The sequence below is a fragment of the Rhinatrema bivittatum genome, chromosome 5 (genome assembly GCF_901001135.1).
Source record: "Rhinatrema bivittatum chromosome 5, aRhiBiv1.1, whole genome shotgun sequence".
NCBI lineage: Eukaryota > Metazoa > Chordata > Amphibia > Gymnophiona > Rhinatrematidae > Rhinatrema > Rhinatrema bivittatum.
This window is the reverse complement of record NC_042619.1, coordinates 302700372-302716132: the sequence shown is the minus strand read 5'-3', so window position 1 is coordinate 302716132 and position 15761 is coordinate 302700372. Positions and strand designations below refer to the sequence as shown.

The window sequence follows — 15761 nt, the reverse complement described above, 5'->3', positions numbered from 1 at the left end:
CATCTTAATATCCTGCAGACTGTGCCCCCAGTACTGCAGTGCACATCCATCGATGGACTGTGCAGAAATTAGTTTTGCAGAATGCCTGTGCACTCCTCTTGCTCTGCGATTTCTAGTTCAGATTTGCACAGCTCAGTGAATCAAAATGATTTCTCATTCCCAGTGTTTTAACGGAGGTCTTTCCGCATGTCAGGCAGCTATAGTTCCATTACTGCTGGCTTCACCAAAAGAAAAAGTATCCCCAGCTTCATGCAGTAACAGTACATTAAAATCGATACTTTAACAGGTTAAACAGACTTGGACATCACAAAGCAGCCTTGGGGATGAAACCTGAACACCTTAATCCTCCCACAATGGCTTCTATAACCAGGGTCTCTAACAGATTTAAACAAAGGCTGGTTTCCTGTTCTTACTATGTTATAGGTATTCCCTTGGATTGTGAATGCTGAGTTTTCTACAATTGAGCTGTGCTATCAGTCAAAACACTATAATTTCCTAGTCTTTGAAGCTGGCAGTGGGAAAGCTTTTGGGCGATACAGCAATTGCTCTGGAATAAATCAGTGAAAAGCTGAAAGCTTGTCATGTTGGGGGCCACACTCTCTAGCACAAGGCGGCAATTTTGTTCTCCGGAGAGCTTCATTTTACTCTGTAATCTTTGCATGTTAAGACACTGAATTTCCATAATGTTTGCACTGTCTGCATGCATGTGTAACCACATCTTGTGACGTAAAATGCAACATCTATAATCCCACCAGCATGGGAAGCCTCACTAACTCCATCGTAGCAGCATGCAATATCAGATTCTTTTCCGGCTCTTTACATGTCAGCTAGTATATAAAAAAAAAAAAAACCCCACAAAAAACAATGCACTGTTATAAAACCTATATGAGGGCCCATAACTGTTCCCCCTACCCTTCACCCTGTCTCTCATACATTGCCATATAGCAGAGGAGTTGTTAGCACCAGGCACATGGGTCCCATGGCCCGACTCCAAACATTAGTGCTCCAAGTCTCAGCCTCGGCTCCCACTAAGGATGAGACTAATGAGTCGAAGGGGCCTGCGTAAGCCGGAAGAATCTGCAGCTGTGTCGGCCAGGCCTGTGCAGCCTAAGGAGGATGAAGCCATATCAGCCTGCCCACGCAAGGAAAGGAGAATGCTGCATTGGCTGGGCCATGTGCCGCAAGGAGGAAACTGCTGTGTCGGCCGGGCCCACACGGCCCAAGTTGGAGGTTGCTGCGTCAGCAGGTCCACAGAGTTGAGAAAAAGGCGGCTGCTTGCTGCCTGCACCCTCTGTGTGTGAGAGTGTGCATGAGGGTGAAAGAAAGACAGAGAGCGCATCAGTGTGTGTTTCACAGAGAGACTACCTGGGCCCAAAGAGGCTGTTGCCTGTATGTTCCAGGGATAGAGAAAGCATATGAAGAAGAATGTGTGTGCGCTTTTGAGAGAGCATATGGAAGAGAATGAACGTGTGTGGGAGCGTGCATACGAGAGAGAGTGAGAAGAAAGTTTGTGTCCTCTCCCCCCATTAATCTGTGACAATCACAGGGTGAATGGAAATTAAAAAAAAAAAAAAAAAAAAGAAGTTCCTAGGTATGCAGCACAGAGGATTCATGTTACCCTTGTTTTCATTATTGCGTGTTTGTTGTGTCTGTTATTTTGAAATATTTTGTTGATGCTTGGGAATTTTTTTTTTAATTTTATGAGTTTTTAATTATTGGATATTCTTTGTGTCAGTTGTTTTGAAATATTGTTTCTATGAGTATGGTTTTACTATTATGATGTTTTATATTTCTTGATTTTGTTTGATTTTTTATTTCTCTATTGTTGCATGCATACAGAGACCGGCTTGTTGCAGTTTCAAGATGAGTTTGTCTGCATGGTCTCTTTAGTCTATATTGAGTGACGATTTGTCTGTGTTCTACATATGTGACCAAGACAAGGTATTCTGCTAGCATGCAGTTTCTATTTAGGGATCTATAGCAGCTTGGATTTTGAAGTTCTTGTGTTTTAGGGCCTGGTGTAATATTTGAAGTGCTCCCGTTTTATACGGGGGTGTTACTATTTGAGTGCTAGCTGTTAGTACTGTTTAGGTATGGGAGGTTTACTATACAGTAATTGTTAATTCATTTTTTTTCCAGAGGATTCATTGCCAATTTGTTTTCCATATCAAATTAAAGACAGCACAATTTTTTAAATACTCTACAATACTGTAACCCAAAGGCTGAAATGCTAAGTGGCTGTTTACTGTGTTGTGCTGGGCCTGGGTCCCTCAGTTACCTGTGACTGTACCATAAGAAGAGATCAATGAAGGCTGTGGATGATTGATGCACTCATATTTCTGTAAACATTGGAAAAAATGAGCAAGGCACCCATAATACACATGTGCATGCACAATTAATGGAACGCATGCATCTATGCAGATTGTGCTCCATCATTCTTATGGCGTTTCAAATAAATGTATGAGTGCATCACGCATCATTGATGGTCCTGTTGATCCATTGGTAGATTGTCCATTGCCACTGTCCTGGGGATGCTAGAAGGAACAGAGGGACAAGAGAAAAAAGGCTGATTCAGGGGCAGTGGTGGCAAATGTATGCAAATGGGGGGGGGGGGGGGGGGGGAAGAGTCTTGTCTCTAAGTGCCCAGTTCTGATCTGTGGGTAAGATGGCAACCCTGGGAGGGCGGGGGTGAAGAAAAGGACCTCCAGGTCCATGCCCTGGATCTCTGAAGCTTTTAGCAACTCCCCTGCTATACAATCTACCTGTTATTAACTGCTCCATCTTAATCCAGTGTCACAGTGCTCTTCGCTTAACATGAAATGATTTCTGCCCTGCTTTGTGCCAGTTCTTGTATCCCTGGATTTGTGAGGTGCCAGGTAGGAGCAGAATGTGCTGCTCTCGTATTTTGCTGCTCCCTGTGGCTTCCTTACCTGATATGCCCTGATGAGAGACTGCACTGCCAGATGGTCTTCCACCAGTTTATCTACATTGGGCTGTGCTTGAACCAGAGACTGTGCGTGCGTCAGGGCTGTGAGGCTGGTGCTGAGTGGAAGGGGGCTTTGGTAGGCAGTACCTGGAGGGGCTCCAGCATTGGCGTTGCGAAAGAATATGTCCCATGACTAGAAAGCACAAAGACAAAAAGGAGAAAAAAAAATGGTGTCTTGAATAGGACTACAACAGAAAACTGCAAAAAAAACCCCACAATTCTATCATGCAAACATACTAATAAACCAGTAAGTATATAACAGATTTACCCTAACAATTAAAACAGACTTATCTGATCAAGTTTAGCAAGTTTTAGGTTAACACTAATGAAACCAACTCAATTTAAATGCTGGAAGGCATGTAAGGAATAAAATTCCAACTTTGTAATAGAATAGGACCCTAAGGGGGTCATTTTCCAAAGGGATCGCACGCGAAAAGAGGAGTCAGGGCGGTGTTGGGGCAGACTCCGCGACGACTTCGCTGACAGCGAAAAGGTAGGACACCTTATCACTGCCAGCAGCGCACCTGATAGCACCACCTTTCACACAGTGGTGCTATTGGGTGCGATCGCTGCTAACTTTCACAGGCCCGCCCCCCGCACCACGCGATTCATAAAGGCCTGCAATCTTAGAAAATCCAGGCCTAAGACTTTTACCTTTGGTATGTACCAAATAATAAACTTCTGTTCTAATAACTGGTGCAGTTATGGAGAATATTAGAAGTCTTTTCCACAGGCATATAAATGGGGGCTTTGAATATTGTCCAACATGTCTGCATGTTTTTCAACATTAGAAGTGCCATGCTGGGTCAGAGCAAGGGTCCAACAAGTCCAGCATCCTGTCTCAGACCTTAGCCAATCTCAACTTCTAGGAAGTACCGGCAGATCCCATTTTTTGTTGTTCACTCCCAGAGATAAATCAAGTCTACCTGGCTACTCATTGTTGATGGACTTTTCTTCCAGGCATTTGTCCAAACCCTTTTTAAACTCAGCAATGCTAGATAGCTTGACCACATCCTCCGGCATAGCTTAATTGGGTTACGTGAAAAAACACCGTCTACAATTTGTTTTAAATCCGCTACATGTTAAAATGCACTCTTATTCGCCAACTCTGGAGACCCTCCCAGGGGCGGAAAGAATGTTTGCAGCTTTGATTATTCAAATCCATGCACACTTTGAGCTGAAATTTTACCCGCAGCAGGCAGGAAGGTAATAATCAAAGCACAAGTACATGTGCTCCGATTCTGGTGCAAACCCCAAGGGTAAAAAGTACTCGCAGAGTTTGCACCTACACGCACAATTTTGATTTACAAAGCATTTTAACTTCAACCTCTCAAAATGATTCAGGAAGTTCCAATGCCTTTTTAGCATACAGAATACGAACATATTAGCAAAGAATGCCCTGAAAAGGTAAAATATTTCTACAGACATAAGAACATAAAAGATACCCCATGCTGGGACATATTAAGGCCTATTGAGCCCAGCTTCTCTCTCAAACAGTGGCCAGTCTGGGTTATAAATATCCCACGGCTCCCAAAAAGCAGCTCTATTTCTTGTTACTCCCAAGGATAGCAATGGATTTCTCCAGCCCACCTAGCTACTTATTTGTATGATGCTTCCCTTAAGGGCCTTCTCCAAGTCGCTCTTAAATCTTGCTGTGCCAGTCACCTCAACAACATCCTCTGGGAACACATTCCTCCCCTGCGTGATGGTGGCAGAGCCAAAAAAGGACGTTCTACAATGTCTTTACATTTGTTGGTTGTTAATTTCATGGAATAGCCTCTTCTTTTAGTATTATATGAAAGGGTACATAACTATCCTGCATGCGTTCCACCGCACTCATGGTTTCATAGGCTCTCATGTCCTCTCTCAGCCATCTCTTCTGCAAGCTGACGCCTCTCTCAGAGGAGCTACTCCATCCCTTTATTATTTTTGTTGCCTTCTTCTGCACCTTTTCTAGGTCTGCTATGTCTTTTTTGAGATGGGAAGACCAGAACTACATACAATACTCAAGGTTTGGTCGCACCATACTAGAGGCAATTTATTTTCCTTTTTATTATTCCACTACTTTTTCAAATCGTTCCTAACATTCTATTTGATTTTTTGACCGCAGCCGCACAACAGAGGATTTTAATGTATTGTCCACAAAAACTCCAAGGTCCTTTTCCTGGGTAGTGACTCCCAATATAGAACCCATCAGGTATCTGCAGTTGAGATTATTTTGCTCTGTGTGCATAAGTTTGCACTTTTCCATATTAAGGTTCATCTGCCACTCAGATGTCCATTCTTCTAGTCTCACAAGGTCCTTCTACAGGTCCTCACAATCTTTTTTTTTTTTTTTTTTTTTAAAGGAATAGTTTTGGATTACCTGCAAATCTGATATCCTCACTTTATTCCCTTTTCCAAATAATTTTATGAATATGATAAACATCACATGTCCTAGTACCGATCCCTTTAGTAGTCCACCAATTACTTTTCTCTATTTGGAAAACTGATCATTTAGGCCTCCCCCCTCTGTTGCCTGTCTTATCCAGTTACTAATGCACAACAGGCACTGCCTCCTATCCCATGACTGAGTAAGGCTGCCTTCAAAGAACTAGATTTAGACAGAATTAAGTTTTAATCCCTTTCTTCCGGGGTTTACTTTTACAGAGCTCTTTTTTTTGTCATTCTTAGCAGGGCCTGACAGCACCATTTTAAATCTCTGCAAGCTCCACCTCTGAACTGGGTGTCATCACAGTATCACCAGGATGCTCTACTGCTCACATTCTGCTGTCACACTTTCCCCAGAATTCCCTGCTGCACAGAGGCTCTGAGATATCGCAACACCTCTAGGATTCCCTGCTACTTACAGGCTCTGCGATGTCAAGCTACCACCCAGGATACTCTGCTGCTCACTGTTAATGGGAAGAAAAGTATAAAACAGATCTATGCAATACCAACTGTACAGTGCCCAAGCCTCCTACTCTAAAATTTAAAGGTATTGTTAGGAGGACAGGCATAATGATTCAGAACAAAGAAAAAGCCTTTAGTCTGTGTGTTGACTCTGAGAAAATGTCAGCCATAATATTTCCCACTTCCTCGTGTTCCTCTCTGGGCGTAATTTTAGCAGCCACCACATTCCCAGTCTCGAGGTACAACAATGTGTGGGAACCTTAAGGGTCCAACCCTTAAAATGAGAAGAATAAACTAGGAGCTTCCATAGCACAAAATACCCCAAGACTCCCAGCATCATATATGGCCATTACATTGCAGATCCATTTACTCTGACGAGGGGATGTTACCAGCAACGTGCCTCAGGGACGGGTCCTTGGATTCTTTTTTTCAACATTTTAGAGAGGGACATAGCAGGAGGATTGCCTGGAAGGTTTGTCTTTTTTGCTGATACTAAAATCTGCAACAGGGCAGACAGCCAGGAAGGTATTGAAAACATGAGGGATCTAGCAAAGGTCAATAAATGGTCTAAAGGTCTGGCAGCTAAGATTTAAAGCTAAAAGAAATTGCAGAATTATGCATTTAGGTTGCAAAAACACAAGAGGTACAGTATTGGAAGTGAAATTCTTCCAGGCACGAAAGACTATCGGGATCTGGGGGTGAATGTATCTGATGATCTTAAAGTGAACAAACAGGTGGTAAAGCGATGGCAAACGCCAGAAAGATGCTTGCCTGTATAGGAAGAGGAATGGTGAGCAGAAAACGGGAGGTGATATTACCCCTGTATAGGTCCCTGGTGAGACCTCACTTGGAATACTCTGTACAGTTCTGGAGACCCCCACCTTCAAAAGGATATAAACAGGATGGAGTGGGTCCAGAGGGTGGCTACTAAAATGATGAGTGGTCTTCATTCTAAAGCATATGGGGATAGACTTAAAGATCTAAACATGTACACTGTAGAGGAAAGGTGAGATACGATAGAGGCATTTAAACACCTTGGAGATATCAATGCACAGGAGGTGAGCCTTTTTCAATGGAAAGCAGGTTCTACAAGAAGGGGATGAGGGGGAATTGGGGTACACTCAGGAGTATCTTAGGAAATATTTCTTACAGAGCGTGTAGTAAGCCATTCCATGCTTCTACTAGTGGCAATGTAGAGACAAAACCAGTATCTGAATTCGAGAAAGCATGAGGTAAATATAGGGGATCTTTTGGGGGTGTGATGGCTAGACGATAAGCCATATGGTCTTTTTCTCCCTTCATGTTTCTATTCCAGGGAACCTAAAGTCCAGGGAAGCCAAATCAGCACAGCGATTCTGGATACTCAGGTCCAAGGGGTAGACAATGCTAAATATCTGGTCAAATACATAATTTATTTTCTTTTTTGCAATATGTTTCTTTAAATCAAGAGGATCTTGCAGCTTGGTAGCTTGGTAGATGGTGGCTTCAGGGGAGCATGAGGTAAATACAGGATCCCCTGTATTTACCTCATGCTCTTGGCTGCAAGATGGTGGCTTCAGGGGACCCATATGCCTTTCCTTCACTGCCAAATACAGCAGCAATTTGTTTATGACTCAAAGCAGTGCTACTGCCAAGCTCCCTAGGGTGACAAGTCACCTAGCTCTTTACGCCTTAGGGGCAGATGTAATAAAGAGCACTAACATTAGCTCAGGTTTTAACTCCTGTTTTAGTGCACCTTTTTTTTAATACTAAGTTAAAACCCCTGTTCAATACAAGAGTTAACTCCTAAAAGATCCTCATTAAAGGAGTAAAAACCAGTGCTAAAATTAGCATTGGTTCATGCAATTCCCACGTAAAAGAAGGCATTAGCTATTCCCCAGCAATGTGGGGTGGTGCATTAATGGGCAGAGAGCTTAAAGCGCATTTCCTTAATGCTGGAAATTTAACTCATGGGTCAGAGCAGGAGTAAAACATGACTCACATTTCTGGCGGCCATGTTATATTATTGCTATGCCTAGTGTAGTGGCATAGCCAGGGTCATTTGTGTTGCCTTCCACGTTCCCTCCCCCCTTCCCACCACCACAATCCTCCTAAATGCTTAAAGGTCACAGAAACAGCAGACATTTCAAACACCCTCTTCTTGCCTTCTACCTGCGTGTGGCTGAAAATAAAATACAAAAAGAGGCCTCCGGGAGTCCCCTACAGCCCAGCACCCAGGGAGTCTTTGCCCTGCCCCCCCCCCCCCATGCCACTGACCAAATATGGAAATGTCTAGCTACTTCTACCCGACTGGACACAGCAATATAATAACTTTGGCCACCAGATAAGTGTTTACTCTACCTCCCAACCCAGGAGTTTCATTTCCAGTGAAAGCTGAAAGTACACAGATGCCTTGTATCCCAACTCTTGCATGCTGTTTAACTGTAGATACCCACCTCAAGGAGCTTACACTTTGTTCAGCTAGTTTTGAGTGCCCAATCTAAATTATTGCAACCAAGGCCATTTTGGCAAGGAATGGCAAGTAAAAATGAAAGTATAAGCTCTCTGGGGTGGGCACCTATAGCTGGCTTAACAAAGCATAAACTCTCCAAGGGAGGAGGCGGCACCTGCAGCTGAACAGGGATGCCAACGTCCGATGAATAGCACCAGAGTGCATACTGTCCAGCTGATGGTGTTCACCCCGGATTTGATTTTTCTTGCCATGCCTTTCACAACTGGCAATGTATGCGAGATTGCAGCTGTACATCTTATTTTGTGGGTACATTCTCTCATTCAAGGCATTTTGACAAGGAATCACAAGTAAAATACAAAAATAAATAAAGCTCACTTGGGAAGGCACCTACAGGTAGATGAACACACGTAGACTCTGTGTGTGTGCGCGTCAACAGCTGAATACGCACTTTAGCACTGTGTGTGCATGCCATCCAGCAATTCAGATAAAGAAAGAAAACCTTTGACTGGTGACTACCTCAGAGGGCTTATGTTGGAAATTTTACTACTGGGTCTGAGGTGAAGTAAACCTTTCTGATGGCCAAGATGGTTTGGTGCCCAGTGTGTTACTCCACCTCAGAACCAGGAAGGATTTATATTTCCAATCTAAGTTCTCTGAGGCTGGAACCTACAGCTGAACCGTGCCTACGCTCTCTGGGACAGGCACCTATAGCTGAACAATACACTAAAGTCAGGATGTACAACACCAGACTGCATACTATTCAGCTGAAGATGCTTTCCCCCAGAGAGCTTATGTTTTTGTTCAGCTAAAGGTGCAAAGCCCGGAGAGCTTATGCTGGAAATATAACTCCTCCTTTGGTCTGAGATGAAGTAAACTCACATTCCTGGTGGCCAAAGCTATTCTATTGCTGTCCACAATGTGAGAGAAACAGCTAGGCATTAACATATGGGCCCAGCAATGGAATAACTTGGCCACCAAAATGTGAATTAACTTTTACGTCAACTCAGGCCAAGGAGTGAGGAGGTAAATGCTTGAAGATGGAAGGATGTGAACAAAATGGACTTGCATGAAAGACAAGCAATGTTCATTCCAACTTGGGCACAATCTCGTATGCAAGACCATTTGGGCAAGGCATGCCAAGTGAAATCAAAGGATTAGCTCTCTGGAATGGGCAACTACTGCCATTGGGGGATGCACAGCACCAAAATGCACACTGTTTGACTGTAGGCTCCTTCCAGCTTCAAGCATTTACCTCCTTATGCCTGTTTTAAAGCACTTTCTGTATCAGTGTGGATTTTTCAGGTTCACTCAGGTTAGTTGTTTTTTTTGTTTTGTTTGTTTTTTTTAAACTCCTGCTCAATCTGCTTCCCATTAGCTGGCTGCATCCTGTGGGGACCCCTGTTTTTACAACATGCACATTAAATAAAACCAGTGCTAACATTTCTCTCCGATTTTAGCACGGGTTTATACTGGCCTCTCAGAGCACAAAAGCAGCATTACCTTAGATACTTTCTTTAAGACCAGCAGAAGATTGGGCGGGAAAGAAGAGATGAGGGAACAAGAAATGCAATGGTGCAACTTCTGGCTTGAAGCTGCTGGAATCTTACAATCCCCAACAGTTCTATTCCCAGGTCAGACTACCAAGGAACGTAACCAAACAGCCCTTTAATTGCTATGAGGAAATTATCTCTGCTACAGATTTTCTTTCCTTATAGTTCTGGAAAAAAAAAAAAAAAAGTGTAAAAATATTTGCTAAGCACTGTCTCTGACAAACTACTACTACTAGCAAGCTGCAATTCTCAGCTTTCCACTGAGAAATGAGTTTATAAATCAAGCTGTGGAAAAATTATAACTATTTTGCAATTTTTGTTTGCATCTGCATTGCGAGGTTAGTGCATCACACTTGCGGAAAAATTAGTGCTAACGTGCACAGCTAATCAGGGATCACAACCTTTATGACAATAACAATTAGCATTCAGCATAGGGTCCATGCCTAGGACTTAGGGGGCCCAGATGCACAAAGCATCTTTTCTTGGACACAAAACTCCCACCCCAGAACACCTGGCCTACAATTCCAACACACAGAGAAAGAGTGGAACTTTATTCTACCAAGAGGTTGAAACGAGCAAGAAAGACTTTAAAAAAAAAAGTGTATTTAGTAGTGAAGTCTTAAGCACCTCTTCCTGGAATCCATGCTCGTTCAAGGACATTCTGAACTCTCAGCTCTTACGCAGATGTGAAGAGCTGTGTTCCCTTCAAGGTCACTCAACACTCCTCTTTGCCACTGTCATATCTGATATCAATACATGATCTTTCAGCATGCATAATGGATCTCATAAGGCAGGCGGCCTAAAAGCTCTCAGCCTTCTACAAATAAAATCCCTATCTATGCAACTCTCTTTGCAAAACTAATTTAGGTCCCAATTTCTGTATTCTGTGCTGGAGTGCTAGGCTTGGAACAATGAAGCTTTTGTGCAGCGCGTTTCACCTCTGTCACATCCCAGCTTTGTCACGCTAAAGGACGATTTATAACAAACTTTCTCATTACTTATTTGACCACAGAAAATGACACTCATCTAGATGGCCCCTTAATGACCTTTGACTTGATTAACAAAGCAATAGTGAACAAAAGAAACTGCTAAAATCAAACCTTTATTGGAGCTTGAAGATTTATAAACTTGCTTTGTAGCCTTAAAACAAGAGGGATAAAACCTCTTTTCAGTTTTTGTAAGTTTTATATTCTACCCTAGCCTTCTTAGTTGCTTGCCACAGAACTTGATCCATAATACAACTTAAGCAAAAAACATCTCTTTGTAAGTTATCCCAAGAATCACTACCCTTATTTTTCAACAAGATATTGTTGTACATGAAGACCAAGTAAATCAAATGGCAGAGTAACAGCAAGCTTGCTTATCGTAAACAGGGTTCTCCATAGACAGCAGGATGAATTAGTTTAGTTTATTGGCATTTATATACCAATGTATCAGACGAACCTTCACATCGGTTTACAAAGTTACATCACATTTGGAAATTACAATAATTGATAAAATAGTAACAGCTAAAAAACTACACAGAGTAAAAGAAATAAATTAGCTTTTAAAAGATCATCTAAGAGCCAATAGAAACTCATAAAACAGGTATCAAATTAAGTAAATATGATAATAAAACATAATAAAAACAAAATACAAAGCAAAATAATGGTAGCCGATCAGAGCAGTTAAGAGCAATGTGTGTACTCATCGATTGCCGCTTAATTATACCATTTCACATGACATGATATGTGGGCAACATCACCCAAAAGCAGGCCCGGCACCACCAGGTGTACAAACCATGCAATTGCATGGGGTGGCACACCCGGTGGGGTGGCATTGGGAGTAGGGCGAGACCCGTGGACCCGATCTCACCAGTGACAGATTTTCGCATTTTCTGCTCCCAGTGGATTGGGTCCACCGGCAGCAGAAAAAGCACAAAGTAGTTTTGTACCGCGAAGGGGGGGGGGGGGGTGTTTCACTTTGATTGGTGGGGCTGCCCTGGAAGAAAAACGTTGCCAGAGCCGCACAGTCAGGAAGGAAAAGGAGCATCAGCCACTTGCAGAGAAGCAGTAGAGATTGTAGCAGGGCCGCTACGGATCCCACCTCATAGTGGCCGCAGAAGATGAGGACTGCCGCAGAGCCCATCCCGCAGCAACCCACAAAGAGAAGGCCAAGACGTGAGGCTCTATAGAGAGTGTCCGTGTATGTTGAGAGCCTGTATGATCGGAAAGTCAGCATGTGAAAGACTGCATATATTTAAGTATGAGAGAGAGCTTTTGAAAGAGAGCTGTGTGTGAGAGAGTGTGTGAGAATGAGAGCCTATGTCTGTGTTTGAAGGAAGAAAAGATGACAGGTGAATAGAGAAGAAGAAAAAAAAAGACCCTGTGCAAGGAATTGGCAAAAGACCAAGAAAGGGAAGGTGGAAATTAAAAAAAAAAAAAAAAGCCTGTGACCAACCAATTAGAAAACTAAGATCAGACAGCAAAGTTAAAATAAATAAATAAAAACAAAAATAAATCATTTTTGAATTTTTAGTGATTGGCAAAAGCCAAGCGGCAGTAGTGACAGTGGCAGCAGAGAAAGGAGAGGCTCAGAGGTTGCTGAAAAAAGAAAGAGGGGGTTCTGGGGAGAGATCGAAGAATGGGGGCTGTAGGGGGATTCCAACCTGCTAGCAGCTTGTCAGAGAGCGTGTGTGCGTATGCGCTTCCCTGTGTATATATAAGAAAGAGGAGAAAGTCTCGGGATGACTAGAAATCAAAGTTCCCAGGTATGGAGAACATGAATTTTTAAAATCCATTTTAGTTTTATTTTTCAGGTGTTATTTGCTGTGTCTGCTGTTTTGAAATATTTTATTGGTGTTTGGGACATTTAAAAAAAAATTTATATGAGTTTTTAATTATTTGAACTTTTATTCATCAGCTTTTTTGAAATTAGTATGTTTTCAGTATTATGATTTTGTATTTTATTTTTTTATTTTATTGTTTGATATTTGAGAAATGGTGATGGTTCGGTTTTTTCATTGCTGCATTATACAGGGAGTCTGGCTTCTTGCGGTTTCCAGTTCAGTTTTTGTCTGCACATTTGTATTTCTACTTTATTGTTGCTCTATTCTATATTTGATAAGGGTCTGTTTATGTTCTGCATCTGTGACTGAGGTAAGGTATTCTAATAAGAAGTGTATTAGTGTTTTAAGGTGTTCAGAATGTCAAGTATACACCCAGCATACATCACAATAGGCCTAATATCATATAGGTTCCAAGTGTCTTTTGTGCAGGGATTTCTGGTTGCCTTCACAGCAGTGCATGTAAATGTGATATTTTTACTGCAGAATTAAGTACTTTGATATTTTTCATGTAAAATATTTATTTATTTATTTATTGTTTTTGTTATACCGAGTTTCATGATAGGCATCACATCAACTAAATACATAACTCTTAACTGTGTATGTGGAATGGGGCAGGGAGTGTTGTGCAAGGCTGTAAGGTTCGCCTAGGGCATCTAATACCCTTGTACTAGCCTTGGGTTGGGGGGGGGGGGGGGGGGGAGGTGAGATGGTGTCAGTTTTTAAAGTTTGTATTGCTGAAGGGAGCTGGGTGTTTTTTTTGTGGTCCCAGGACAGAGAATGAATGAACAGTGGGGGAGGTGGGGGCAGCACAGTAGTTTTTCCACACAGGGCAGCAAAAAAGCTAGCACTGGCCTTGCCCAACAGAGCCAAATGGAACTCTCTCTAGCTTAGTAAAGTTTTACTACTGAGCATGCATGGGAGTTCTCGCATGCACGCTGCCTCATAAGCTTAAATTTAGCTAGGTAGTAGAGAGTCTCCAGGGAAGTGGGCAGGTATGGCTAATTCATCTTGTCTACACAGAACCCCAATGGAGTGAGCAAATTTGCTTTCTCAGTCAACAAGCAGGGTTGAATTAGCCAAGACATGTGGGGAGCAGGGCCAGTGAACATATAGCCACCAGGAACATAGTCTTCAAGGTCAACAACCGCAAGGAAAGGCTATGCAGTGGTCAGAAAGTAAGGCCCACCAAAAAAATCCATCACCAAGTTAAGACTCCACAATGGAAGCGGTAACCTCAAAGGAGGCCTAAGAAGCTACACTCCCTTCAAAAAGGGCCACATCAGGATGATACGACAAGGAAACAGCATTCACCAGGCATCTGAAACAAGCAAGAGCCGCAACCTGCATTTTCAAGGAATTAAGGGACATTTATTCAACCCATCCTGCAAAAAATCCAGGCCTCAAAAACTCTCCAAACCCGCACATAAGCCAAGGAAGTGGAGAACTTGTGAGCGTGGAGTAAGGCGGCAATCACCGCAGAGTAATAACCACACTCTAAAAAAAAGGCAAGCCCTCTCAAGGGCCAAACCATAAGACAAAATTGAGTCAGCTCTTCATGAAGAAACGGTTCCTGTTATAGCAGGTCCATGTGTGGCGGAAGACGAAAGGGAGCCTCCACCAGGAGTCATCGCAAATCTGCATACCACAGAATGCCTGGGCCAGTCCAGCACCACTAGGAGTACTAGCCCCCTGTGGCCTTCACTCTTTCGAATTATCCTGCCCAGCAAGGGCCACAGAAGAAAGGCATAAAGCAATCTGTCTTCTGGCCAGACCTGTTCAACAGCATCTATTCCCAGGGACCATGAATCTCTCCTGCGACAGTAGAATCAAGGAACCTTCGCATTTCGAGAAGTCGCCAGCTGGTCTAGGAATGGAAGTCTCCAATCAGCTGAAACGCCTCGTCTGACAACACCCAATCTCCTGGGTCCAGACTCTCCCTGCTGAGAAAGTCCACTTTTATGTTGTCTCTTCCTGCAATGTGAGAGACAGATCATCTACAGAAGACCTTCCGCCCATTCCATAAGCTGGTCTATTTCCTTGCTGGCTCTTGATTCCTCCCTGGCAATTGATATAGGCCACCATTGTCACGTTATCTGACATTATGCAAACCACTTGATCCCGCAGCCTGTGGCTGAACTGCAATCATGCCAGCCGTACCGCCTGGGCCTCCAGGTGATTGATGTTCCAAGCAGAACTCTTCAGCATTCCAACGCCCTCAGGCCATTAACTCCAGATAGTGAGCTCCCCAACTGTGAAGACTCGCATCTATCGTGAGTACCAACCAGTTCGGAGAGGACAAGGGAACTCCCTCTCTCAGATCTTCCTGCAACCACCACTAGACAGAGGGAGCAGAGATCCATCAGCAAGTTGAGCCGAACCACACAGTCCTGAGACCATGGATTCCAATGAGATAGAGAGCACTGAAGAGGACGCATATTCGCCATTGCCCATGGCACAACTTCCAGGTAGCCGCCATGAAGCCAAGACTTGTTGGGACATCAATTTCTGGATCCAAACTTCCACTAGGAAAACTCTGGCCTGTCCCATGAAGCTGCCAAAAATTACCCCATCTCCCTGGAAGTAAGAGAACTAGGGATCTTCATAGACTGAATTCACAATGAAAACCTGCATTAAAAATATCATTAATGATGGTTATTTTAAATTAAACATCCTTAAAAGGCTAAAACCACTTCTATTCCCTAAAGACTTTAGAACAGTTCTGCAGGCACTTGTTTTGTCAAAATTAGACTACTGCAATTCATTATTTTTAGGCCTACCAGCAAATGTCACAAGACCATTACAATTTCTGCAGAACTCAGCAGCTAGACTTTTAACAGGAACTAGAAGATCTGATCATATTACCCCAATATTAAAGGACCTTCACTGGTTACCTGTCAAATACAGGGCTCAGCATAAAACCCTATCCCTAATTCATAAAACGCTCTACAATGATAAAATTGAATGGTTAACCTCATCACTTCATTTCCATATCCCTTCAAGAACTACCTATTCCTTCCCCTAAAATTGCACATCTAAATAATGTTAGAGAAAGAA

At 42.9% G+C, this 15761-nt stretch overlaps 1 protein-coding gene across 8 annotated transcripts in view; it reads right to left on the bottom strand.

Moving 5' to 3' along the window:
• OGDH (oxoglutarate dehydrogenase) overlaps window positions 1-15761 on the bottom strand; it is a 282477-nt gene that overhangs the window by 147248 nt on the left and 119468 nt on the right. For all 8 annotated transcript variants that reach the window (XM_029604213.1, XM_029604206.1, XM_029604212.1 and 5 more), the window contains one exon: window positions 2931-3119. In XM_029604213.1, coding sequence (XP_029460073.1) covers window positions 2931-3119 — 189 coding nt within the window. The remainder of the gene's footprint in view (window positions 1-2930; window positions 3120-15761) is intronic.